We start from the raw sequence: 26,720 nt of genomic DNA, 5'->3' as shown, positions 1-26,720 counted from the left end.
AGTCCTCACCTGAGCAGTGTCAATAACAAGCTCCCCAGATGGCAAAATTGTATACTCTCCAGTTCCCACTCCTAAAAGCACACCGTCCTTCTCCCAGGACACGGTCGGTTGTGGGACACCTTTCGCCACACATGCCAGCTGGGCCTGATTACTTTCCACCACAACAACTTCCTCTTCTAAGTCAAGAATGGAGGGCGGGACTGCAAAGGGGACGATTATGAATGTTCAGTAGTTGATTCCATTAATATGACAGTGAGCTGTTAGTATTTATGAAAACTCACTCTGCACAGTCAGACTCATCTGCAGGCTCGCGGTTCCGGCAGAATTGGCTGCGGTGCAAGTATAAATTCCCGTATCGACCGCCTGGATGAATGCGACCTGCAGGGAGCCTGAACCGAGCACACGCTGACGTACAGATTCCCCGAGAGCCTGCCCGTCTTTGTTCCACGTCACAGAAGGGGGAGGAACGCCATCCGCTTGACACTGCAGCGTAACAGAAGAGTCCACAGGAGCCAGGTATTTTTGCGTTTCGGAGCTGATGACTGGAGGTACTAGGGACGATAATACAAATATCAGATGTCCATATGGTGAATTTAAGTAGTAGCAGCATTTGACAGCAAGTTTCCTTTCTGCTGACACACTTTGAAATAGTAACATTTTACGTTCATGTCGTTTATCCATATGTTATTATATCTCCATATTTATTGCTGTCTTTTATTGTTCGCCACTGTATTTAGTGTTATTTCTACATGTTGCACGTGTATTTTTATTTATTTATTTATTTTTTTTACAAATAAATAAAAAAAAATAAATACAAGTGAGTAAAAAAACTTGAGCTGCTGATTAAAAAGTTACCGGACTATGTCTCACTTACCTTGTACTCTGAGTTTGGTCTTGCCCAGGGCTGTGCCTGCTGGGTTTTGAGCCACGCATATATAAGTTCCAGAGTTGGACACAGAAGCTTTGGTGATCTGTAGACTTCCATTAGGTAGGACTGTGAAACTTCCACCTATTGAAAAAAATTGGGACTTTTCTTTTATGAGCGACCACACATGACGAATGACAGAACGACGCGTAGAAAAAGTAGTTACCCGTGGTGTGTATATTGATGCCCTCCTTCTGCCAGGTGATTGTTGGCCTTGGTGAGCCTGTGGCCTTGCAGGGCAGCACAATGGCATTATTGAGGATCACCTCCAGGGTGGATGGGTGGGAATGGATCACAGGTAGCTCTACGGAAATAGATGTCAAAGATGAACATTTTATATTCTTGTTGAGATACAAGCAAAACTAATTTGCTCAAGACCTGAAAAGAAGTCTTACCCTGCACAGTGAGTTGCACGTGGCGATGAGTAGAGCCTGCAGCATTCTGAGCTGTGCATAAATAGCGTCCTGCATGACTGAGCTCAGCTGAGCTTATTTCTACTTGACCTGCACACAGTGAAATCTAATAATTCAGCGTGAGTATTCATTGCTATACAGTCACCATACATCCATATAAGGTGTAGCCAGAAAATCCATTGAGGAAATGAAGACTGTTCCAAATGCATACCAACAAAGCCATTCAAACACTGACCCGTGTGCAAGATTCTATATCCTTGTCCCAGCTTGAGCATCTTGACGCCATCTTTGCTCCAATGAATTGTGGGATCTGGGACGCCTGAGGCAGTGCAGGCAATGACCGCTGGGGCCAACCTAGTTACAACTAAGTTTGAGGGTTCATCAGCTATAGATGGAGGAACTAGAACGACAACAGAAGTTAAACACTCAATTGAAATTATACCTACTTCCAAAAATATTGTACGGACTGATAAATATAAAAAAGGAAGGGATGATGTTGTGATGTCACTTACCTTGGACAGTGAGACTGATGGATCTGGCATCTTCGCCTGCCTCGTTGGAGACAACACACTCATACAGAGCTGTGTCCTCCACTGTGGGTGCGATCACGACCAGAGAACCCGATGTGAGTAACCTACAAATGACAACACAGTAAGTCAAATTCTTGTTATATTGTTGTATTCTTGTTAGGTCGTGTGGCATATTATACTGCACAGAATAATTTGGATGTACAGTGAACTTGCGCATAGTCATGATGTGGCATTCTCACATTTGCTTTGCCGTTATTCTCGGAAAACTCAACTATTCGCTGATTTTGTGCTCAAGCGAAATCACTGTTTTACATAACAACATTGTCTTGTGGCATCTTTGTACCAAGGATCGTATGTTGGGATTAAGGTGCTTAATGTAGAGCTTTTGCCACCATCATGTTAGAATGTAATTAGCAAAAATGCATAATCACGTAATACAGGATGCTAAATATTCTGTTTTTTTTTTAATAGTGGCCTAAATTAAGATTATAAAATAATAAAATCGAGGGGTAGAAAAACCTGAATCAACCTGTACATATTCTGGTTCAGGTCAGTATTGATTGCTCGGCCATTTTTCATCCAGATGACAGAGGGCTTGGGTATGCCACTGGCCTCGCAAGCGAGGGTGGTCTGAACATTGACTGTCACCGTCACATTGGTGCGGCCATCAAGAATAGAGGGAGGCACTGAAAGATGAGAGCATCCAAAAATGTTTGACTTTACTTGCTGATGGACACTGTAATACTTATTTCCGCATGTTTATCTCCCACCATATACTTCAAGGTCTACTCTCTTGCGTTGCGTCCCAGCCGAGTTTGTTGCCATACACAAATAGCGTCCGGTGTCGGTCACCTGTGCCGAGTAGATGTGTAACGAGCCATCCTCCATAAATGTGTACCTGCACATGAATCAAAAATCAACTTTTGATGGGTAGTGGACCACGTTTTTAGTCCTCAAGAAAATGTTTCTGTACCTTTGGTTATTTCCGGCCAATATGGCTCCGTGCTTCCTCCATGTGACCCGAGGTGCAGGAACACCACTTACAATACACTCCAGCACAACTGGCTTATTAATATGAACTGACACTGTCTGAGGGCTGTCTTTGATTGTTGGTGCCACTGAATGAATGAATTGTAATGGTTTTATTATTTATATGTTATGATACAATTTCTTTGAATCATTCTTCTAACAGTTCAAGACATCACACATTCTTCCAGGTGGCTAAAGTTGAAGTGTTCTCTGATTGTACTACTTGTAAACAAATCCTGACATGGCCCTGGCAGAGCAATTGACAACAGACTAAATTCCTTGAATATTAGACATCTTCTCTACCAGAGTAGTTTACATTGCAAAAAAATAGATGTGATGAAAATTTAGTCGTTGTTAACATGATCATTGAGGGACTGGTTAAATAATACATGAAATGGCAATAAATGAAATGCCTTCTCCTTGGTAATAGTAGATGTACCTTAAAGGCTACCATGCGTAATTTGTAAAAAAGACAAATTTACTGTTAAGTGTCTCATTTTGGTGACAGGTACTAATTGATTTACAGTATTTATTTTCTGTTAGGATATGGTAGATCGTTTTTTCTGTTACCTAAATATAAAGGACATGATCGCTTGGACTTGAACTTTTTGTTGCGCAGCGTGCGAGCCAAACAATGTGGCTCTTTTGACAATGAAAAGGATAGCGCACTTTAATCTCCCCATCTTGGCATTCACTAAAAGTTTTCACACGTTAACTTTCAACAACATGTCAGAGGTTTGGTTTCTTTCGCTTTCCCTTTTAAAATGGCTACTTCGCCACCAGGCAATCTTTCTGTCTTATCTTTACAGCTATTTATGGCATCCTCCACACGGACTTGTACCATTGAAATAATTGAGTTTTGGAATATGCTTGATGGTGCAACCTGAAACACTTCTTTTTCAGTTCAGGTCAGTGGTAGTCACTTGCGTTCTACCACCTGGAAGCATGCTGGCGCTTAACGTTCACAAACATTCTGAACTGGACTATGTACTAATAATTATTGCAACATTTACCATTGACATTCAGGTTAAACTCGCGTGTGGTATTGCCAACAATGTTACTGGCCACGCAGGTATACTGAGCCTTGTCACTGAGCCCAGCCATGTTGATCTGTAAGTAGCGGCCCTCTGACAGAACATGCACACGAGCAGACACCTACACGATGGTCAAAAGTCATTAATGCAAATACCTCAGGAGGTCATTGGATCAAATGTAAAAATATTTGTCCGATTTTCGTTACCTGCAATGGTTGACCATCTTTAAGCCAGCTTAGAGTTGGAGGTGGAACAGCGTCAGACTTGCATTCCAGAGTCACCTGTCTGGTCTGCAACACTGACACATCCTGGGGAGTGCTCTCCCCCGCAATGTTAGGGGGAACTGATACAAAAAAACAAAACAAAAAGCAAAGCTTGATACATTTTACCGCTCATTCGAAGGGTGACTGTGCCATTATATACACTCGATATGGATCAATGTTACTCACCATGCACTCGCACTAAGAATTCTTTGTCATCATCGCCTGCTGGACTGTTGGCTAAGCAATTGTATCTGCCGGCATCCTCCAACTGAATTAACATTTGATCATGTCGTATGTTATTAAATACAGTATGCATTGTAGCATATTTGTTGTGAATAGTTCAGACTGACCCAATGAGAGTACTTCCTAAAGAAAAAACGGAATTTATGACCTGTGCTGAGGCCACACGGAGCACTCTTCCTCCATGAAGGAGTCGCAGGCCGTCTATTTGTGGCAGTGGACGTCCATCCTTCAGCCATGTCAAGGAGGGCGGAGGAATACCCGAGGCCTCGCAATGAAGCTCCAGTACATTATTAACCACCACAGAAACGTCTGCCGGTATGCCAGATGTTTTGATTTGTGGAGGTTCTGAAAAGAAAAGTTAAGACATATCACAACCATAATGCCAATGGCGGGGAGAGAAGTGAAATGTCCGGTGACTTCAAGATTTCCACTTACCAAGAACTTTCAAGTTAAAGTGACGGCTTGCTTGACCAGCTGTGTTGCTAGCGATACAAGTGTAGTGTCCCGAGTCGCTGACTTGAGCCTGGAGGAACTGTATCGTCGTATTTTGGTTTAGTAGTCCCAGTTGGGTGTCATACGAGAGATGTGACCCCTCTTTGAGCCAGGCGACAGAAGGAGCTGGGGTTCCATCCGCTAAACACAGCAGTGAAGCCAGGTTTCCTCTCACTACAGTCACGTCAACCGTGCTCCCGGCTCCATCCAGAACTGGGGGGACTGAGAGGAAAAAAAAAGGGTTAACAGTCTAGAGCAGTGGTTGCCAACCATTTTTATCTTGTGTACCAGCGAAGCCTTTAATTATGAAATGAGCACCCCCTCGCTCGTTCGTCTTGATGATTACCTCCAAAAGAAGAATGTAACACAACTGATTATTGTATGCTAATTTTCATTTGTCTCATTAATTTTAGCATTTAATTCTCAGAGCGTTACCTTTTTTTATGCAAATTAAACGCTAAAATAAATTGTGTTGCCTTGAAAATATACAGCTAATATAAATGTAAAATTATGAAATCAAAATGAATAAAAACATGTCATTGTTTTATATATAACTCTTATAACAATTACCACAAAAAAGTAGAGCTCACTTTAAGTCCCTTATAAAGGGGAAGTAAACCCCCAAAAATATTTGCAATTAAATGTGCCTTCATGAGTCGAAACATGGCATTCTGATTAATATTGTGTTTGTGGAATATGATTAACCAGCAAATTTTACTCGTTTTAGCCATTTCGGGAGGCAGCCATTTTGTCCCTTCTGTCGATTGATAATGACATCACAGTTGCTCAGGGCTGAGGTAAAGACCAATCACATCTCACTTGTTTTCTGAATCTGAGTCATGATTGGTCGTTATCTGAGCCCTGAGCAACTGTGATGTCATTTTCAGTCAACAGAAGTGAAAAAATGGCCTCCCCCTGAGATGGCGAAAAACAGGTTGATTTTACTGCTTAACTCATATTCGGCAAAAGAGAATCAGAATGACTGTGGGCCTGCATAGAACATATTCTTGTAAAGAAATTTGCAGCATACCACTGGTTGGGAAACAGAAACACAAGGGAATACCAAAGAATGCAGTAAAACACTATAAAAGATTATTACATAATTTATCAGACTTACCATTCACATGGAGGTTGTAATGTCTGTTGTCGACTCCAGCTCTATTTGATGCGACACAGGTGTAGGAGCCACCATCAGATATTTGGGTGCGTGTTATCCTGGTTGACACATCCAACATGCACAGTAAGAATAATGAAAGTGTTTAAACTGTCTCAGAAAGTTGCAGATGGGCCTCACACTTTTCAAGAACATGTGGCATTTAACAATGGACGTTTTCTAAGGCCACTCCAAAGAATAGTTACACACTTACAATCAAAATGAATGATTGGTTGTCATGACAGAGAAAAAATATCTATAGCATTTTTTTGGGGATTATACATACATAAAATTTCCATATACAATTATATATTCATGATTGACGTTTATTCACCAATATAGTCACATTTTTATTTCGACTATGTAATTATTTGCCTTTGTGTTCCTGAGCCCATTTGATTGTAACTTGCCAATGTGGATTTGCATAATAGAAATATAAATGACTATAAAAGGGCATGAGACTGGAGTGTCAGTCGCACAAAGCAATAGGGTTGAATTTTATGCATGCCACACTGGGCATAAATAGTCCACTACAGGTGTTTGACACATAATACACTTTGTATTATTTTGTACAATTTTATAATACTTCTGTATATAATGGTAACATATTGGCACTTTAAAAGTGGATGCCCAGAGCTGATATTGTATATACACATATACAGTCCTGTCCACAGACCTACCGGAGCACCTGGCCAGCAGACAGGAGACGTATGTGTGAAGACAGTGGAAGGGGAAGGCCATTTCTGAGCCAATTGAGCTGAGGCGCAGGCGATCCTGTTGCCACACACTCAATGTTGACTGAATTGTCAAGGACTGTGGTCAGTTCCTCGACTTTTTCATTGTTGCCCTCAATCACAGGAGGCACTGAGGGAGTAAATGGAGTTTAAGGTCATTAACAGAAGAGCAAATACATTTGGACAAAGTCAAATTGTTTGTGCAAAACATTTGATTTCCGTATTTGACCAACCATATATATTCAAATTGAATATCCTGTCTTCTTCTCCTGCACTGTTGGAGGCTACACAAGTGTACTTGCCACTGTCAGCGGTGTGTGTAGCTGTCACAGTGAGAATGCTGCCATCTGGATTGATCCTAAGCATCATCATCATCATCATCATCATCATCATCATCATAGCATAGCATAGCATAGCATAGCATAGCATAGCATAGCATAGCATAGCATAAGCATAAGCAATAGCATAGCAGCGACCTCCATATGTGGCAGATTATTTTGGGCATGCAAGGCCATATACCTGAAGTCCTTATTCCCTGTGTTGTTGATGACTTCTCCATCTTTTAACCATTGGATGGTTGGAGTCGGTGATCCTTGGACATGACATGCCAGCTGTATGCTTTCATTTAGCAGGACCCCAATTTCACTGGGTAACTCTGATCCAGAGATACTAGGAGGAACTTGAGAGAGTTGTTGGTTTTAGCTCCAGTCAAGTGGATGCAATTAACTCATTCACTGCCATTGACGGGCATAGACGCCAAAAAGTGCATTCATTTTACCTGGGCTGTGAATGAGTTAAGAAATGAAACATACAAGCTTGAGAACATTTTCTTGACAATGCAAGTCTCCAGATACCTTGTATGGTGAGGTGGTAGTTTTTCTGCACTTTGCCTTCCACATTGGCGGCCAAACAAGTATAAGTGCCACTGTCAGACATCTGTGACCGAGCAATCTGAAGCTTGCTGCCCCCAGAGAAGATGTGCATCTCCAAAGAAGCTGAACTCTCTAAACAAATCACATTCATATAATCGTCATTCTATAAAAGGAATATAACAATGTCATTCAATGTTCAAACGTCTTAACTTTGAAACATGTTCAAACACAGAACCTTTGTAATCACATGAGCACAAAGACCACCAAGACAAAACAAGGTCCCTGCATATCTTCACGGGGAAATGTTTACTGTACCAATTGGTTGTCCATTTTTCACCCATGTGAGACTGGGAGGAGGGATCCCAGTAGCGTCACAAGCAAAGGTTACTGGGTTACTGATGGTTTCGACAACCTTTTCCTCAACTGGGCCGTCGATACGAGGTGGAACTACAAGCAAAAGCAAAATAAGTGTATACTTCAGAAATCTGGGGACCCGTACTTAAGTCGAAAAGGTGCACACCATTTTGGGTAGTGCGAATTCTCATATAGACTAAAGTGTTTCTCTCTGGAGCTTCTACTAAAGTCAATCATATTGCACTTTTGAGTTATTTCACAGCTGCTGATGGCTGATTTGGGCTGATAACTGGCCAGCTGCGGCTGGATATGTGCCTCCCAGTCCATTACAAAGACGGTCAAACGTTGACATGTCTTAGAAATTGTTGGGAAAAAAGGATCAGCGTCTCTGGACTTTTTTCTTCACTTGTGAGGAACATTTATACATGAGGATGGGTCTTGGAGTGCCGATCTCATAATTTAACATAACTTCCGGATCAACTCGTTAATTTTACATTTAAGGAGTGACATGTTTTCAAGTTGGATCTCTATGGAATCCACGTCTCAGGAAATTGCTACGATCCAGAAAATTAAGGCCACAATCACATCGAATAACGCCTCTTTGGTGGATGCGCACAAATTTCCAGATTACGCATGGTGGGTGTGTCAGAAGCCTCAAGAAGAAAATCGCTGAAACTTGAAAGTGCGCAAGAAAGTTGTCAAAGAAATTGACTTAAGCACAAATTGGCAAATTGGCCCCCTAGTGCATATCAAATAAATAATCAGCTAAACCTGAATACCATAAATGTTCAGGTGGAAGTTCTTGTCCATCTGACCCGCAACATTAGTGGCCTTGCACACATATTGTCCAGTATCAGACACCTGAAAATAAAATGAAAATAATTAGGAAGGAGAAAAAAATTATAACTTAATCATAACAATTACATTTCTTGTGAAAGCTGTGATAGTTAACTCTAAAAATGTGTTTGTAGCATTAAAAAAAACAACAGACAAGGAAAACAACTTATCAAGACAGATCAAAGGTATTCAAAACTACAAGTGAACAAAAATGAGTCTGACCTCAGAGGCTCTTATTAGAAGCGTCTGTCCCGCAGCCAGAAGACGCAAGTTGACAGACTCTGTCACCATCCTTCCATTTTTGTACCACGTGATGGTGGGAGGAGGTACTGCATTGGATTCACATTCCAGAGTCACTGATTCACCCGCAAGCACGTTCACAACCACGGGGGAATCCCCATTATTATCCCGGATGCTAGGAGGAACTGAGAGGCCAAAAAGAATGGAAGATTTTTACTCTCACATAAGATGCTTCGTTTCTTACACTCACTGTCCAGTCATGTGCTGTACATAGTGGGAGAGACTGACCAAAAACTGTGAGATAAATGTTCTTGTAAGCCTCTCCTGCAGCATTCATGGCAACACAACTGTACTTTCCGCCATCTAATACTTTGGCTTTCAAGATTTGCAAAGTACGACCACCTGCAGGCACAAATGAATGTAATCAGCTCATTAATTGCCAGCACATTGATTATCGGTTACAGACTACTATAGCATTTGTCCCTGACATCCGTTTAACATACCCGGCATGATGAGTGCATTGGTGTTGGCCTGAATTGGACCTCTGTCATTTAACCAACTCAAGGTAGGAAGGGGGAAACCAGTGGCTTCACACGACAGGGACACAAAGTTGTTTACCACGACAGTCACATTCTCCTGATTTAGGCCTAAAATACTCGGAGCGACTGAAAATAGAAAGATACCAGCAGAGTTACGTAGGTTCGGAAAAACAGACCAAAACTAATGCAACAAATTGACAGTTTCTTTGTTTTACCATGGACATTGAGATGAAAGGATTTTTCAACACTTCCAGCCACATTGTCAGCCACACACACATAGCGTCCCGTGTCAGACACTTGAGCTGTCAACACCTGACGGAATCACACACATACGGACACACAACACATGGTATTAAAAGGAAGCATTAATTAGATGACAGTGCCATTGAGAGGCACAAATAAAATTATCATTATTTTATATACATGTAAATCTTTCATATAAATTATTAAATATAGAGTCACATTTACAGAAATGCTACCTGTAGTGTTCTGCCATTGGCCAGAATCCTATGTGGTCCATCAGGGCTGACTGGCTCACTGTCCTTAAACCAGGTGATTTTGGGGGCGGGGTTTCCATCCACATGGCATTCCAAGAAAGTTGTTTTATTGACTAAGACTGTCACCTCATCAGGTAACTCGTTGGGTCTTCCTCGTATTTTGGGGGGCACTGATGTAATTCAGATAGACAGCGTACTCAAGCATATAAATTACTGAATTGCGTCTGAACTAAGTTCACATTCACATCTTATTTAAGAGTGTACTCACATAATACTCTAACATCATACTGAATAGAATCTTCTCCTGCTTCATTGACAGCCACACATGTGTATCTGCCCGAGTCCTCCGCCTGAGTCCTGGAGATCTGTAACACTCTTCCTCCTGACAATAAAGAACTGACATGTTGGCATGCATTTGTTCATTCCTTCTTTTAGTTGTTTCTGCCTCACCTGGTATGATCAGGATGTTCTCATTGGAGGTCAGGGGCTGGCCATCTTTATACCACGTGAGTGTAGGAGGGGGTACAGCATTGGTCTCACAGTATAGAGAGATTGGATTATTGAGTATCACATCACGAGCGTCCACTCCAAAGCTGGATGGGGAGAGTGTATCACCGGTCCCAGCGGGTCTGTTGAAACTGGGAGGAACTGAAAGAAAAAGGTGAGAGACAAAAAAAACAAAACACAAAAAACAATGTGCTGTATCTATTTTCAAAGAGATTGGGCAAGGATTTCATTGATGGAATAGTTGTAGGGTTAATGGGTAGTACAGGAATCTGTTTGCTGAGATTGAATGTATGATTTAGAATTATAATGATTAAAAAAAAATGCCATACAGCAAAAATATAAAAACCCATGAAATTCACTGTTGGTCATCAGTCAACCCAGTTCACCTTGTATATTTACATCAAAGTCCTTCTCGTCCTCTCCAGCTACATTAGTGGCTACGCAAGTGTAACGGCCAGTGTCGGACACCTGAGCATGTCTGATCTGAACAATGCCCCCATTTGCTGTGATGGACACGTGCTCATCTGCCCGCAGAATCTAGAAAGAAGAAGCATCAGCGAGAGCAAAGGGGCTTTCATTTACAGACACAAATACATGCCCTCAAAAGGAAATAGTGTACCTTTCCGTCCATGTACCACTGCAGTGCTGGTGTAGGAAAGGCCTGAGCCGCACACTCCAAGGTAAGCGTGCTGTTGACCTTGACCTTAACTTCTTTAGGGGCCAGTCCTTCACCCGGGATATCATTTTTATCGATTTGTGGGGGAACTAGGGTCAACAAAGAGAAATAAGCATTACTGGGTATTTAAAAGAGGTTGAGTCAGTTTAAGTTAATGAGGTACATCGCACTCCTGGCGTGAACACACCATATACTTTGACATCATAAAGCTTGAAAGTCTCTCCAGCCTCATTAGTGGCCACACAAGTGTAACGCCCAGCATCCACTTCTTTTGCATTAAGAATCTGCAGGGTTCGGCCACCTGGGAGAAGATAAACAAAGGAACTTCAAATTGTGAATGTGAATGCAAATGTGAAAAATGTCAAGGCTCATGTTATTTATAATGCTTTAACAATATATTACGAACATCAAACTTAACTGGAACAATGTAGGCCATGTCTGTGAAGTGGCCAGACGTGAAATAATCTTTGTAAAAATTCAAAGTAGACTGAAATAAAACATCATAAATACAACCTGGAAGAACTCTGGCATTCTGACTGGATTCGAATGATGCGCCATCTTTGAGCCATGTGATCAGTGCAGGAGGGTACGACTGAACTTCACAAACCAGTGAGGTAGGGCTACTCAAGGTTACCGTCACTTCCTCCGCCAAACCATCCGGTCCTGACCCAGCAATGGTGGGAGAAACTAACGAGAATAGACGACAGTCAAATAATAGAACATAACATTTTTATTCTAACTCTAACGGAATGATCTTCAGCAGATTCCCATGTACCCAGGACATTGAGGTTGAAATGGCGGCTGCGATCCCCGGCACTGTTTGATGCAAGGCAGCTGTATCTGCCAGTATCAACCACTTGCACACCAGAAATTAGGAGATAATGGCCATGAGACAAGACGTGGTGGCGTCTGTCAGGTAGTAATTCTTTGCCGTCCTTCAGCCATGTGATTTCTGGAATTGGGTTACCTAAAAAAAAAGTGGAACAGAGAGAGTTAATAATTTTACAGACCATGGCGTGTGGGTGTTCGAAGACTAATGAGAGAAAAGATATATTCCAAACCCAAGCAATAAACTAAACATTTTCCCCTTCAAACAATTAACCAGCACATCACCAAAGAAATCCTGTGGTTTTTGTTTCGTTCAGTGCGTGAGAAGAGGCTGGAGTAGGGCCAGGACAATTTGTGGAGCCTTCATCCTGATCACATGCTCACTGAAACGGTCCTGAGCATACAGCCGCTCTGGACCAAGAAGAATGTAGAAACTCTGGAGCAACCTCCCTATGCACCCAACCGGGCCGTGTGTGATTATTTTTTTTTTTTATCTTTCACAAGCTCAAAAGAGTCAAGGGGACCCATTTTGAACAGGATAACATCAAAAACAAAGCAGAGATTCCCGGAAGAATCCTTCCAGGAGTGTCTGAAGGCCAAAGCAGAGAAGTCTGGGAAAGACTCCAGAGAGATTACTTTAAGGGGAAATTTCAAGTTTGTAGTTTGGTTTTGAAATATATTTTTTCTAACACAAATCTGATATAATGTCCTTTACCTGAGGCCTCACAGGTCAGAGTAATGTTGTGCCTCTCCTTCACTTTTGTGTCCATAACACTTCCTTCTTCTACAATACTTGGTGGAACTGGTTATGATTAGGAAAAAAACATGTGTTCACTGGTCATCAATGTCTCCATATGCACAAAAAATGTTCTTTTACCAAGAACGTTAAGGTCAAAATTCTTCTTTTCTTCTCCAGCACTGTTGGACGCGATGCAGGTGTATCTCCCAGCGTCTTCAACTGCAGCATGCATTAGACGTAGGCTTCGCCCACCTAGACGATAAACACATGCAATTTAATTATCATCATTTGTCATTTGGCAATGTTTAAACGTTTCTCACTTAAAACATTTGTGAAAAGTATTTTAAAATCTGCCCATAGTAAATCATCTAGAAATTGGGCTGTCAGGTTTTCAGCAGTAAAAACAATCCTTGGCTTCTCTGATGCGGTTGAGATTACCAAGTATGAGATTACAAAGCATCGTCAGAGAATTCACGCAACTTTACTTTTTTGAATAGCATTATCATCTCATGCAAATAATGTTCATGAATAGTCTACATACAATGTCAGTGCACTGCATATGCAATAAATGAAGTTGACCTGAGAGAACACGAACAGAACTGGTGGCTCTGATTGGGCGACCATCCTTCAGCCAGGTGATGGCAGGAAGAGGAATGCCAGAAGCTTCACAGCTCAAAGCCACAGGGTTTTTCACAACAACACTGACATTTTCTGGGAACTGAACCTCACCAATGATAGTTGGTGGGACTGGGAAAGAGAAAGTAAAAAAATAAAAAATAACTATAAAGCACAATGCAATTAGACCAGAGAAAATACGGGTTACCACATACCATGCACACTGATGTCATGCGTCTTGTCTGCCTGCCCGGCCACATTAATAGCAATACAGGTGTAGCGTCCCGTGTCTGAAATTTTAGCATCTTTAATCTGAAGCAGCCTTCCCTCATTAAGAAGCTTGGCACTATGCAGGCCTGTGATGGGCCGTCCGTCTTTCAGCCAGGTGACTGCTGGCCGTGGCACGCCATCTGCTTCACACTGTAACATCACATCGCCTCCTTTTGTCACGACGACGCCATCAGTGTCACCCTCGCTGTGTCTGATGGAAGGGCGGACTAAAGTGAGAAGAGCACATAAGTTGATACATACTGTGCAGTATGTTTAAGGAATTTATACGTTTCGAGGCAAATCCAGTGCTTTTTCATGCACTTTATATACACATTACATATATACATATTCACACAACTATTTTGAAAATCATTTGATTAGACTGGGACAGAATTTGCAATAAATGACTTAGTCTTCAAAGTCTCAGATCAGTTGGTGTGTACGAACCATAAACCTGCAGACTGTACTCCTTGGATGTGCTGCCGGCTGCACTGGAAGCCGTGCAGACATAGGAAGCTGCGTCTGACTTCTCCGCATTGGATATCTGCAGCTGACGACCTCCTGACAAAACCCTGAGCCGCTCGTCGGACTGGAGCACCGCACCTGGAACGCAAGCAGTCATGAAACGTGAGAATCATACGCTGATGCCTTTTAGTGTTGCATACATGGTTTAGGTAGCATTTTGGGGGGAATTAGTGCTCCATATAATCGGTTAAAGATACACACTCAAACCTACCATTCTTCCTCCAGGTTAGACTGGGAGGAGGTATTCCACTGGATTCACACACGAGTGTGATGAGACTTCCTTCAATCACCGTGAGTGGTGACACCTCTTCGGAGCCGCGAATACTTGGAGACACTGTAGAAGTGAGAAGTCACCCCCAAACAGTGCTCAGTACTTAAACAACTTTATAGGTGCATTTCACTGATTTCCAAATGAAACGATGACAGTCCATATTTGATCTTTGTTATAGGGATGATTTGCACTGCACCGATCTGCATAACACAAATTAAATTTTTGGGATGCTTTAAAAGAGTATATGTTTACAGAAGAAGCACAGAACTCACCCCACACATTCACATTATAGTTCTTCTCTGTCTTGCCAGCAATGTTAGTGGCCTCACAGGTATACCTGCCTGAGTCCTGCACCTGAGCACTGTCAACCTGCCAATCACATTCACAGAGAAAGAATTAGCTCAATAGCAAGCCTGATATTTGATGGACACAAATATTGGCACACCTAATCATTACCCCAACATATGTCGCTTTGCTTTACTGCTTACTTTCCACAATATTTTGGAGTCTATCAATGCAAATTTTGTTCCATTCATGCTGACACCTCGAATACCCGAAGAAAACCCAAGCAAGCACGGGATGAAGATGCACTAACATGAATTAACTCCACACATGAAGCCTTGAGCCGATATCAAACCCAGACTCTCAGAAATGTGAAGCAGGGGTGCTAATCACTACTCCAGTGTGCTGTCCTATCAGCAAGATGATCTAAGGGGTCGAGGCCAAGCACTCATTGATTAAATTCTGCCACTTATTAATTAATTGCATAAGAGCTTTGTTCCTGTAGTGCATGTGAACACTTAAAGCAAAGATACAGTGCTTACTGTATACTAAATATAATTTGGGGGATAGCAATTTACCATTTTCTAGTAACTGCTAAGGTATATTTTCTACCTTTAGCAAACTCCCATCCGCTGAGAGAGTGAGACCAGGTTTCCTAAACAGGGGGCGACCATCTCTGCGCCACGTCAGAGTGGGTGGGGGAATGGCATCGCTCAGACACAGCAGCTCCACAGGACTACCGAGCATCACGGTGGCGTTCATTTCCTCACCTTGGATGTTGGGCGGCACTGTGGAAAATGTGGGCAGAAATATTATATAATAGAATTCAAATACAATTCCTTTATCGGTGTGTTGTCAGCCCGCAGAATCATACTCACACTCACAAAGAAATCTTTTGATATGTAAATTATTGCTCAAAAAAAAAAGAAAAAAAAAAGAAAATCTCAATATGATGTAGTTTAACACATACTACAGCACTGTAAACGAAAATCACAATAACACATGTATCGTCACACAAAACTAAGTATCTTTAAGAAAAAAAATGCCTTATATTGAATCCTATAATTAATCCGTAAAGGGAGCGTACACTTTTCTGACAATTTAGGGTGTGATCTTACTTTACACACAATCTTCCAATTTGGGAACCTAATTTATATCTTGTGCCAAGCTAAAAGAGAGAAACTCATTCAACAATTGTTTGTGTATTTACAGTTAGGGTAGCCTCTTTACTAAAGAACGATAATAATCATCCATAATCCAACATCCTGTGTCAAAACACCCATCCATCCCATTATCGCTTATCCTCATTAGCGTCGCGGGTGTGCTGGTTCCAATCCCAGCAACTAAATGAATATGTCAGTCAACAATAGTGTTAAAGTTTTTCAACATTCATTATTTCTTTTCACAAGACACTCTGCTCGTTTGTTTAAATGTTGTCTAATTGATAAAATGAGTGCAAGGCAAGTCACTGGGGAAGGATTCAAACAGTCCCTCAAATTGGTGTTTTGGTCAGACGCAGGAAGCTACGGAAGAATGGTAGCAATTACCACAGCAAAGCTGCCCATTTCTTAAGACAAGCTCTTCTTGATCTTTCAGAGAAAACGCACACCACGTGGATGTTTGCATTCCACAAACACCCAGTGCCTGTTTAAGCAGATATGGGAGGAACATACACACACGTATGCGGCTACCGTGATTCCCTGCCTGCAAACTATACGTTGCCGCTTTGATTGGACTCGTTTACGTCATCATGTTCCGCTCCATGCCGGAAGCTGACAATGTTTATTGAAAAGCTTAGCTTATTCTGGCCGTACTTCCTCTCAATACACATGATTTTCAAGAACCCTTTGACACACCACCAGTGTGAGCTATCGGTCTGCTGGAAGGCAAAGTGCAGTCTGATGTTAGTAGCAGTCAATAAAACAAAGAATGGAGGGCTGGAAAAGGAACAAGCAGAGTTTTTGCTGCTTTTGCATCTGTGCGTGCCAACACCTTTGATCATTTATCATCATCAAATATACTGTACTTACTAAAACAGCACATTTCTGATGAAAAAAATATAAGCTCAGAATAATTTCAGATCCTGCATAAAAAAACGTTTGACGAACAAGAGAGGGATTTAAATCAAAAGCTGTTAGGGTTCGCCGTTTGGCGAGGAGGAGGTGGACCCAAAAGGCGAAGAGGCAGGGATAAGGGTAACTTAAAGGGAGTTTATTAAATGGACAAACAAGGACAAAACAACGTGGCGGGTGCAAAATAACAAAAGGCAAACTAAACGTGACTAAACTGGAAACAGGACTAGGGACAAAACGAGACGGGATCGCACACGGCGGAGAGGAACAGGTGACGAGGGCTGGGAGCATGAACGAGAGCATGAACGAGAGCATGAACGAGAGCATGAACGGGAGCATGAACGGGAGCATGAACGGGAGCGGGAGCGGGAGCGGGAGCGGGGCGGGAGCGGGAACAGGAGCGGGAACAGGAGCGGGAACAGGAGCGGGAACAGGAGCGGGAGCGGGAGCAGGAGCGGGAGCGGGAGCAGGAGCGGGAGCAGGAGCGTGAAAAGGCACGTGAACAAACCGTGGTCGTGGAAAGTCCGTAAATCGTGGCAGCAAGAAAAAATGACCCGACAACGTGTTGTGGGTCTGGGAGGCTTAAATAGTCTGAGTCATTAGGGGAGCAGATAAGAATCAGGTGTGTGGTGAGGGTAACGGGGAACAGGTGCGTGGCTGGTGAGGACGAGTGCTGAGGGGAGGCGCTATCACAGCTGACCAAAACAAAAACAAAGTGCACATGGCAGGGAGGTGACGAAAACAATAACAAAACCGCATGACACGAAAACAATGCAAAACCCCTGTCATGCCTGACGCGGATCATGACAAAAGCTGTGTTTCTCGATGTTTGTCATCAGAAAAAGGAACACTCATACTTGCAGAAAGTCCAATTTTACAAAAAAAAGAATTTACCAATTCCCAATACATTTACAACCTTACACATTTACCACTTTATAATTAATGTACTGTTTATAAAAAAAATATCCGATTCACAATTACAATTTGCAATATAATCATTCCAAAAATTAACTAGTTTATCGTTTGTTTTTTCATCATTCCATCCATTCTAGTAGATAGCTACAAGTTTCAGGAAAAACTTGAATGTAGCTTGAATATTTTTTTAAATGAGGAATTAAGGACTGTAGTCTCTAAATGTGCAAGGGCAAATAAAGTCTAATGTAGGAACCAGGATGAGGTAGGAAATGAACTGTGACACGTACAAACCCCTTTCGTCTTCTGGTTACCGTAAAACACACACACCTGCGACATCCTGCGAACCCCCCTTGAAAGGGAAAAGGTTGTCTAACATCTTCAAGGGACAAACAAACACAAACTGACCATACTGTTTGTCACCAACCTGCAGAGATTTCTCAAGTGTGGTAACCACGACAGGGTTCTTTAATTTGACATCATGCTTTACATATTGGTGATGCTGTGCGACTCGCAATGGCTTGGGTTGCCAAATAAGGTGCTAATCCACCTACATATAAACGCTGGTTTAATGTGCACTTAGCTGGGTTTTCTCCTGAAAGACCGACAAAACCTGCCACTGTTGAGAAAACAAAATGTACTGCCATTCAAAAGCCATTCACAGGCACCGTTCGCCAAAACGCTCATCAGACAGAATTAAACGACGTACAGTTCTCGTTTACCCAAAATATCAACAAGTTCATTAACTTGAACTTTGAGGATTACGTACTTCTGCTGCAACACATCAATAAGATTAACCGTGTCTCACGATGGTCAAAACCCATCTCACCTTCCCTATTAGTGGGCGAATAATCCAACACTTGTTGAATTATGATTCACAGGGATAGTCAGAGGCCATATTGAAGGATCAAATCGACGATGAAGGCTTGATAAAAGGACATCAAAGCTAATACAATTTAAACTATAATAACAAAATACAATTAATCTATAAAAGAAGACACATTTTTAAAATAATACACCGCAACGATCACATGGACTGCTTAATGTTTCTTAGGTGCCACCAGAGTTATGTGGAACAAACTTTAATGGACAATTTTATGAAGTAACAAATGATATGATATATCTTAATCAACCAATAAATAAATAGCAATGGACTCACCGTAAACCCGCAAATCGTAATCTTGCTGTTGCTCCCCTCCAGCGTTGACAGCAACACAGGTATAGCGCCCCATGTCACTCACCTGCGCACTGCTTAGAGACAGCACCTTGCCACCAGACAAGACCTGAGGGACAGCCACAGTATAAGTAAGCATAAATAAATGTCTTTTATCTATTCATACTGTATACGTCAGATGAATGCTTGGCAGTCTTTAGGAGTGAATGAATTCAAGAAAATGCATTAAAAATGCAAAACGTCTTACTCTACGCAACTGTAGGCTAATGCCTACCGATTATGACACCACACAATGACAATTGTTTTTCGGAGCCTATTCAGAAATTTGTGAATTAGCTGTAACGTGATTTTGTTTGTTTTTGAACAGAATAAATGATACATAAAATGACCTGTATGCCATGGGATACACTTGTCACAGGGCTGCCATCTTTAAGCCACGTGAGACTAGGTAAGGGCACTCCAGTAGCCTCACATTCCAGTTTGCCGGCCTCGTTCACCACTACGGTTACTGTGCCACCTCGGCTGGAGATGACTGGAGGCACTGCATAAGAAAAATACGTTTAGATTTACTGCTTTAATCCGTAACAGCAGTCAACGCTCAGAAAACATCTGTTGTAATTGGCAAAACAAAAAAAGAAAAAAAAGACACTGACCAAACACCTGCAAGCTGTGGGAGATCTCTGCAACTCCAGCCAAGTTGACTGCTACACATCTGTATATCCCTGCATCAGATAGCTGAGCTCTTTCAATCTCCAACACCTGGCCACGTTTCAGCAGAGTCACCCCAGCTGCACTTGTCAGAGGTCGACCATCTTTGTACCACGTTATTGCTACGACACAAAGAAGCTTGTGTGAATATTAAGAGGCAAATGTTTTGCACTAATGATGGTGTGCATCAACTTTATTTATTGTATGCCTGAAGAATTCACTGCATGCTAATACAGAAATATTTTAGTTTTACATAACAGAATCACTGTAGTTTAGTTTAATTTGAGCAGGAGGTAAAAACAAGACTGAGAAACTGATAATTGGTCAATAATAATTTGGCACCTTGATTTCAAGTGGAAAATTAATCTCAAAAGTTTGCAGATGTACGACATTTTCACATTTTATCATTTCCCAGACACCGGTAGATCTGGAATGCAACATTAGATCCAAAATACAAACACATCCCTCCAAAAGCCTTCAATTATGCTGGAATGTGAGTGCTTATCTGTACAGTACACGCTACAGTGTATGGAAAGAATGGCAGCGGGAATGAAGTCGCCCGTAGGGAGTCATCTGAGATCAATTTTCAGCTGATACATTCATGGAAAAGCCAAGGCCAAAGTACGGGTCAGTAGAAAGTGTGCCTTTGAAGTAGAGAAGACGAGAGAAGTGCGTTTGTGAGTCTCACCAGGCAATGGACTGCCGACGGCCTTGCACTCAAGCTCAGTCGAGAAGCCTGACAGGACGGTCTGGTTGATGATCTCCGCAGAGGCTGAGATCATGGGGGGCACTGTGAAAAACACGCAAATGTACCGGGTTAAATATGAGAACAGATGAGTGAAGACTGGATGACAGCAAACAGGAGGAAACAAAGTGAGGAGGAGTCCAATCTATATTGCTCCGTTACCATGGACACTGAGCCGTATGTCTTTTTGAGCTTCACCCGCAGCATTTGTGGCCAGACAAGTGTATTTCCCAGAATCGTCTTGTCTTGCCCCTGAGACCTTTAGCACTCTGCCTGCTGACTCCAACTAGTGTACAAAAACACAACAACCAACATTTAATTACAGTGAATGTAAAACTGGAAGTTTCATACTTGGTTCGAGATTTCAGAGCGTGAAAGTCTTTCAGCTTTGTGTCAACCGTTACAGCGTCTTGAAAAATATTCTTATTCCTTGAACTTTTACACATTTTGTCACCTTAGAATCATAAACCTTAATGTTTTATTGAGATTTTATATGATCAACCAACAAAAAATGGCACACAATTGAGGATTGGAAAAGATACATTGATAAAAAATAAAACAGAAAAATGTGGTCAGCACCTTGTAGAGCCACCTTTCATTGCAACTAGTGCTGCTTTGCACATCTAGAAATGGTGACACATTCTTCGCAAAAAAACAAACAAACAAAACTCAAGGTCAGCCAAATTTAATGGGAGAGCACCTGAGAACAGCAAGTCTTGCCACAGATGTTTAATGGGATTTAGGTCTGGACTTAGATTGGGGAATTCTAACGCATGGATATTCTTTGAATCATTAAAAAGTAACGCTGGCTAAATAAGACCCGTACTGACACCTTCCCTGTGACGATGGTCAATATTGCGTCATTTAGTACTTGATGAGGTCGAAAACCTGATTGGATTAGATATCAAAGAATCAGTTTGCTGGGTTGGTAAAAAAAAACAAACACTTTTCTGATGGTTAAGAAGGGAAGTGGGGAGTGCGAGCAAATGAGGAGAAGTTCGTCGGCTCTGAAGGGAGGGGTGTGCAAGATTGTGTTTCAGTGTATGATTGTTGGTCCTTTGGAGACGAGCCAGAAGTTCATCCAATCTGTTGCTGTGGATAAACAAGCTCTTTGTTTTTGGAAGGTGGCGCCCGGTGACGCAGACTTTGGAAAATTTGGCAGTCAGTAACTTACCTCTTCTTATTAAGACAAATCCCATCGTGATCAAAGAGATGACGACGCTCCTCAAAAATGGAAAAATTGTCAATAAAATTCCCCGAATCAGAAGCACAGACGCTTCTCCGTCATCTTGAAATGCATCCAGAAATACCCCCGTGCTTCCATTTCTTTTTGTAGGTTAACAAAACTCAACGTCAAAATCAACACGTTGAATGCTCCTGTGTGAATTAGCACCGATTTGACAGTTGGATGCTCAGTAGTGATCATCTTGACTTCTTCAGAAATATGAAAATAAATCAAATTAAAATAGAGAACCTGACAATTGACGCCAGATCAGGCTGCATCGCCTATTATCACCGTTTGTAGCAGACTAGCTGATCCCATTTGCTAAAAAGTGCCACTTTCATATCTTTCTTTGATGCTGTGATCCACCAAAATTTGCTGGCCAGGTGACAGCAAGGCAAATCTGTTCCTCAGTTCAATGTTTTGTTTTCCTTGTCTTGCCGGTGTCCAAGTCCAATTTCTTGGTGTTGTTGCAAAATCTTGCATGAGCCAACGGGATTCCTCACTTATTTGTTAACATTCGGTGTGGCTGTTGGGCGAAAACTTCTCAGATTTGGTTTTTCTCCATGAAAATTCCAAAGAGATTTGGTGGATTGAGCTAGCTGTCTGTTATCATGCTTGTGTCCATTTTTCAGAAATAAATTATGGCGTGGTCTCATTTGCCGATTTTCCATTCACCTCCACAGACGAGGTGGTGCACTTTAGTCTCCATCACAGCCATCTTCCGAAGGAGTTTATAGTACTCATCAGTGGAGACATATTGCATTACAGTCAACTTGCTTCCTTATTTCTAATAGCAGTCATGTGCTAATTATCGTGAGGACTTAATTAATAATGTTGAGAAAACTGGCCCCAGATGGCTCTATCGAAAAAAAAAAAGCTTTTGAGAAGAAAAAAACAAGCTGTTATCAGCTGAAGGAATGCAAGCAAAAGTAGGAGCTGAGCAGCTGGCGCAGGCATGAAGACGGCAGATTTTGCCACCTGAGCTGTAGATTTCTTCAACTCCTCCAGAGTGACCACGGGCCTTTTAACTGCTTCTCAGACCAGTGCTCTTCTTACTCAATCAGTTAAGGAGGAAAAGTGAATCAGGGCCAAATAGGTTTGCAGTTAGGCTATACTTTTTCCAAATTTTGGGATGCTCCTTGAGACATTCAAAGCTTAAGATACTTTTTTAAATAAACCTTCTCCACAACTTTATCCCTGACATGAGTTGCTTGGTAATTATGATGCTGTTGTTCAATGATATTCTCAAACAAACCGCAGAGACCTTCACAGCACAGGTTTATTTATATTGAGAGTAAATCAACAATAAACAGTTGACTAATTTAAATCATAATTCACCTATTTAGTCTAATTAGGTGAATTGTGAAGGCCAATAATTTCACAGGATTGTCTTTATGGGTATCAGAGAACAGGGGTCTGAATGCAAAGGCACGCCACACTTTTCAGTTTCATACTTGCTTAAGATTTTGAAAACTGGGCGTTGTTTTCATTCCACCCCGGAATTACAGTATGTGCTCATTTTTGTTGGTCTATATAAAATTAAAAATTAATGGGGTATTAATATCTTTCAAGGCAGTGTTTCATACATCATCTTTTTCGCTAAAAAAAACCCTCAAATAACCAATTCATCAACCTTTAAGCGCTCCTGTGATGTATCAACAGGTCGGCCATCTTTAAGCCAGGTAATGGAGGGCGCAGGGATGCCACTGGAGATGCACTCCAGATCGATTGGTTTGTGCAGAACAACCGCACGCTCAGCAGTCCCAGTGGAACGAATCGATGGAGGAACTGGAATAGTTCAGAGGGTAGACTCATTGTCTATTTTGTATAACAGCGGAATAGGTAAAATGGCAAAAATGGATGAAGCAGGAAAAGAAAGAATTGAAATATTCACTCAAAGATTTCCTGCAGCTTGCATTTAAAGTATATATTTATGCATTACTTTTTGCATTAATATGCATACAAAATATTTAATACAATAAAATCCTGTTTCTATTCGTCATAACAATTACCTTGTACAATCACATTGAAGAACCTCTCATGGGCTCCTCCTTCATTGGTGGCCACACACTGAAAGCGACCAGTGTCAGACACCTGAGCGCGGGGGATTATCAGTCGCCATCCATTGGCTGCGAGTCGCAGCCGCTCGCCATGTCTGATCAGTTGCCCATCTTTATACCACCTGAGGAGGGGGATCATTACAATGACTTTATTGATTCTGTGTAACAAGTGAAAAAAAACTCTTATCCAAAGTCTTACGTTATGGCAGGTGGGGGTGTCCCAGTGGCGTGGCAGTCCAGCTCCAGGGGGTTGTTCATGATGACGGTGCTGTCAGTCATCTCATCTCCTCCATCAATTAGAGGCGGCACTATGGGGACATTTTTTTGGATAAATTCTCCAGGATGTACAAATGCTGTGGTATTTGTAATGGGCCTTATTTTACATAGCCAGTGCAACCAAGGGTGCGTTAATTTCACAGGTGAAATCCAATCAAAGCTAAAGAGAATGAGCAAGGGATATGACACACAAAGGTCAAAGGACTTAAGATAGAGATTCAAATCTTGACATTCAATTCTTATGGCCAAAAAACAGCCTCACTTCCTTGCCTATATGTCTGGAGAGGGTAGATAGATTGTGTCAATTGCATAAAAGAAATGCATTAGTTTATAATAAATAGAACATATTTATGCACATAGTATATTATTATTATTATGCCCAGCATAGACATATGTCAACACAGATATTTGTGCATACCCAAAACTCTGACATCATACGTGACTTCGGTCTCCCCAGCAATGCTCGTTGCCACACAAATATAGCGTCCAGAGTCCGACACCATGGCTGATGGAATTTCTATTTTCCTCCCTTGGTCAAGGACTTGGACACTGTCTCCATGTTGGACTGGAACGCCGTCCTTCAGCCAGGTCAGGGAAGGGGGCGGGTAGCCACCAGCCTGACACTCCAAGATGAGAGGCTTACTGAGAACCACCTTTCTTTCAGAAGAGCCGCTCTGTCCCCCTACTATGGAAGGAGGCACTGCGGATAGAGGATCAATAAAAAAAAAGTACAAGAGAGATGACAGAAATTGGCTTTCATATTCTTTTCCCACTTCAGCTTCATTAGACCAGAGAGTAAAATGACTTTAAATGTCACTTCCTTACATGTGGGAATAAAAAAAATTGATTTCTTACAATAGACATCAAGCTCAAAGTTCTTTTCAGCGGTCCCGGAGACACTGGTCACCTTGCAGGTGTACTGGCCAATATCTGACGCCTGCACCCGAGGGATCTTCAAGTAACGACCTTGCTCTATGTACTGAGACTGGCGGCTAGACAGGATGGCCTTTCCTTTTCGGTACCAGGTGATGATGGGAAGTGGTACTCCCCGTGCCTCACACTCAAGTGTGACAACTGTGTCCAGCAGGGCGGTAACTTCTATTGTTTGGTTACCACCTCTGATAGATGGGGGAACTTGGGGAAAAAAAATCAAGTTAATTCATAAAATGCCAGTTTTAGCTGGATATTTGTGGCTGACCAAAGTTGGGACAATCGATTATGTGCACCTTGATCGTTTAAAGCCAATATATTTTCATTTTATAATCTGCAGGAACATTTTCCCATTATTTTGTCATCTCATGAAAAAGGGTTGTCCAATTAACGTCCATTAACAAATTTTCAGTCAAAAACTCACCATACACATTGAGATTGAAGTCCTTGGACTGTTTGCCGGCTGTATTCATGACACTACATTGATACCTCGCCTGGTCTCCTAGACGGGCACTTTTTATTCTTAAAACTTGACCATGGTCGATGACCTCCAAGTTTGGATCCCCAAGAAATACCAGCCTAGAAACACAACGCAGCATTAGTGACAGGGAATGATTAAAGAAGAACTTCATTCAATTGGACTGTTGTAATATTTTGGGATACTAACTTTTTGTCCTTGTACCACTGGATTGTGGGAAATGGGATTCCTTTCACCTTGCACTCCAACCTGATCTCCTGTTTGAGAATTCCAGACATATCTTGGGGAGAATCAGACCCTGCAATGGTTGGTGGGACTGCGACAGAGACACAGAGGACATGTGGTTAAGGAATCATCCAACGCTCCAATTTCTATCATATCACACGCTGTGTATCCTGTCTAGGAATGACGAAAGGACTAAGATTTTGATCCCGTCCTGGAGCATCTTGCTTATCAAAACAACCGTTGAGCTGCCCAATTAATAAAGCACACATTTATTTCCATATCATTCATCTGCTTTTACTCACCCAGTACATCCACAAAGAAACCCTTTTCTGTGCTGCCAGCAATATTGAAGGCTTTACAGGTATAGCTGCCCGCATCTGCTGTGGCTGCCTTCAGTAGTTTTAAGGTTTTCCCCTTGTCGACAATCTGAACGCTGTTACTAGCCTCTACCTGTTGAACAACATAATGAATGATCAAAAATCTAATATTAAAAAAGTACTGAAGGACCGATGTAGAGCCACTCATTTATATAGTTACTCAATATTGTATTATTATTATTTATTTATTTTTATGGAAAATTATCAGTTTTCAAAATATTTGGGGTAATTTATTGAATTGCTTGCAACATGACGGGAAACTTTTGTCAACAACTTTTGAATTGGCTGAGCATTTAAGATGCTGGAATACAAATCCATTCTGATCTCTCTGTGCATGTTCAAATCCTGCCAATTGCAACCATTTTCCAACGTCAAGAAAATCTCAGATCATACAGTAAACTGATGGAATGCCTCATAAAAGTTTGCTTGGCGATACTTACAACGAAAACTTACAAAAACTCAGAAGGCCCAAATGTAATATATGACATAGTTGCGTTTGTACTGGTTGACTTTACTTACAAGAATTCCATCTTTGTACCAGGTGATAACTGGGGTCGGGCTTCCTGTTATATCACAGGCCAAAACGGTGGGTTGGTTCTGAACTACAGACACGTTTCCAGACGGGTCACTGTCATGGAGTGTTGGGGGCACTGAGAAACATTAGAATTGA

The 26,720-nt window shown here is 41.7% G+C and overlaps 1 protein-coding gene across 1 annotated transcript in view; it reads right to left on the bottom strand.

Annotated features, from left to right (window-relative positions):
- hmcn1 (hemicentin 1) overlaps nt 1–26,720 on the bottom strand; it is an 85,432-nt gene that overhangs the window by 14,524 nt on the left and 44,188 nt on the right. The window contains exons 27-82 of the mRNA XM_088313513.1: nt 26,570–26,700; nt 25,976–26,123; nt 25,638–25,764; nt 25,395–25,549; nt 24,896–25,174; nt 24,459–24,740; nt 23,964–24,072; nt 23,717–23,886; nt 23,338–23,492; nt 20,642–20,765; nt 20,423–20,524; nt 19,680–19,856; nt 19,416–19,567; nt 19,012–19,135; nt 15,481–15,656; nt 14,859–14,955; nt 14,527–14,649; nt 14,238–14,393; nt 13,736–14,017; nt 13,485–13,652; nt 13,044–13,157; nt 12,882–12,968; nt 12,114–12,305; nt 11,852–12,025; nt 11,526–11,639; nt 11,282–11,427; nt 11,049–11,199; nt 10,606–10,803; nt 10,424–10,537; nt 10,138–10,325; nt 9,874–9,970; nt 9,623–9,784; nt 9,408–9,521; nt 9,102–9,304; nt 8,822–8,903; nt 8,004–8,135; nt 7,671–7,820; nt 7,336–7,495; nt 7,050–7,174; nt 6,763–6,946; nt 6,047–6,144; nt 4,873–5,151; nt 4,586–4,782; nt 4,381–4,462; nt 4,138–4,274; nt 3,911–4,052; nt 2,842–2,986; nt 2,639–2,766; nt 2,398–2,554; nt 1,851–1,972; nt 1,574–1,738; nt 1,321–1,428; nt 1,092–1,229; nt 875–1,009; nt 282–551; nt 10–200 (exon numbers count right to left, since the gene is read on the bottom strand). Coding sequence (XP_088169639.1) covers nt 10–200; nt 282–551; nt 875–1,009; nt 1,092–1,229; nt 1,321–1,428; nt 1,574–1,738; nt 1,851–1,972; nt 2,398–2,554; nt 2,639–2,766; nt 2,842–2,986; nt 3,911–4,052; nt 4,138–4,274; nt 4,381–4,462; nt 4,586–4,782; nt 4,873–5,151; nt 6,047–6,144; nt 6,763–6,946; nt 7,050–7,174; nt 7,336–7,495; nt 7,671–7,820; nt 8,004–8,135; nt 8,822–8,903; nt 9,102–9,304; nt 9,408–9,521; nt 9,623–9,784; nt 9,874–9,970; nt 10,138–10,325; nt 10,424–10,537; nt 10,606–10,803; nt 11,049–11,199; nt 11,282–11,427; nt 11,526–11,639; nt 11,852–12,025; nt 12,114–12,305; nt 12,882–12,968; nt 13,044–13,157; nt 13,485–13,652; nt 13,736–14,017; nt 14,238–14,393; nt 14,527–14,649; nt 14,859–14,955; nt 15,481–15,656; nt 19,012–19,135; nt 19,416–19,567; nt 19,680–19,856; nt 20,423–20,524; nt 20,642–20,765; nt 23,338–23,492; nt 23,717–23,886; nt 23,964–24,072; nt 24,459–24,740; nt 24,896–25,174; nt 25,395–25,549; nt 25,638–25,764; nt 25,976–26,123; nt 26,570–26,700 — 8,618 coding nt within the window. The remainder of the gene's footprint in view (nt 1–9; nt 201–281; nt 552–874; nt 1,010–1,091; nt 1,230–1,320; nt 1,429–1,573; nt 1,739–1,850; nt 1,973–2,397; nt 2,555–2,638; nt 2,767–2,841; nt 2,987–3,910; nt 4,053–4,137; nt 4,275–4,380; nt 4,463–4,585; nt 4,783–4,872; nt 5,152–6,046; nt 6,145–6,762; nt 6,947–7,049; nt 7,175–7,335; nt 7,496–7,670; nt 7,821–8,003; nt 8,136–8,821; nt 8,904–9,101; nt 9,305–9,407; nt 9,522–9,622; nt 9,785–9,873; nt 9,971–10,137; nt 10,326–10,423; nt 10,538–10,605; nt 10,804–11,048; nt 11,200–11,281; nt 11,428–11,525; nt 11,640–11,851; nt 12,026–12,113; nt 12,306–12,881; nt 12,969–13,043; nt 13,158–13,484; nt 13,653–13,735; nt 14,018–14,237; nt 14,394–14,526; nt 14,650–14,858; nt 14,956–15,480; nt 15,657–19,011; nt 19,136–19,415; nt 19,568–19,679; nt 19,857–20,422; nt 20,525–20,641; nt 20,766–23,337; nt 23,493–23,716; nt 23,887–23,963; nt 24,073–24,458; nt 24,741–24,895; nt 25,175–25,394; nt 25,550–25,637; nt 25,765–25,975; nt 26,124–26,569; nt 26,701–26,720) is intronic.

The sequence above is a fragment of the Idiotropiscis lumnitzeri genome, chromosome 13 (genome assembly GCF_059441095.1).
Source record: "Idiotropiscis lumnitzeri isolate Australia: NSW breed Sydney's pygmy pipehorse chromosome 13, RoL_Ilum_1.0, whole genome shotgun sequence".
In the NCBI taxonomy this organism is placed as follows: Eukaryota; Metazoa; Chordata; class Actinopteri; order Syngnathiformes; family Syngnathidae; genus Idiotropiscis; species Idiotropiscis lumnitzeri.
The sequence above is the reverse complement of the archived record's forward strand: the minus strand, read 5'-3'. Positions and strand labels throughout refer to the sequence as shown.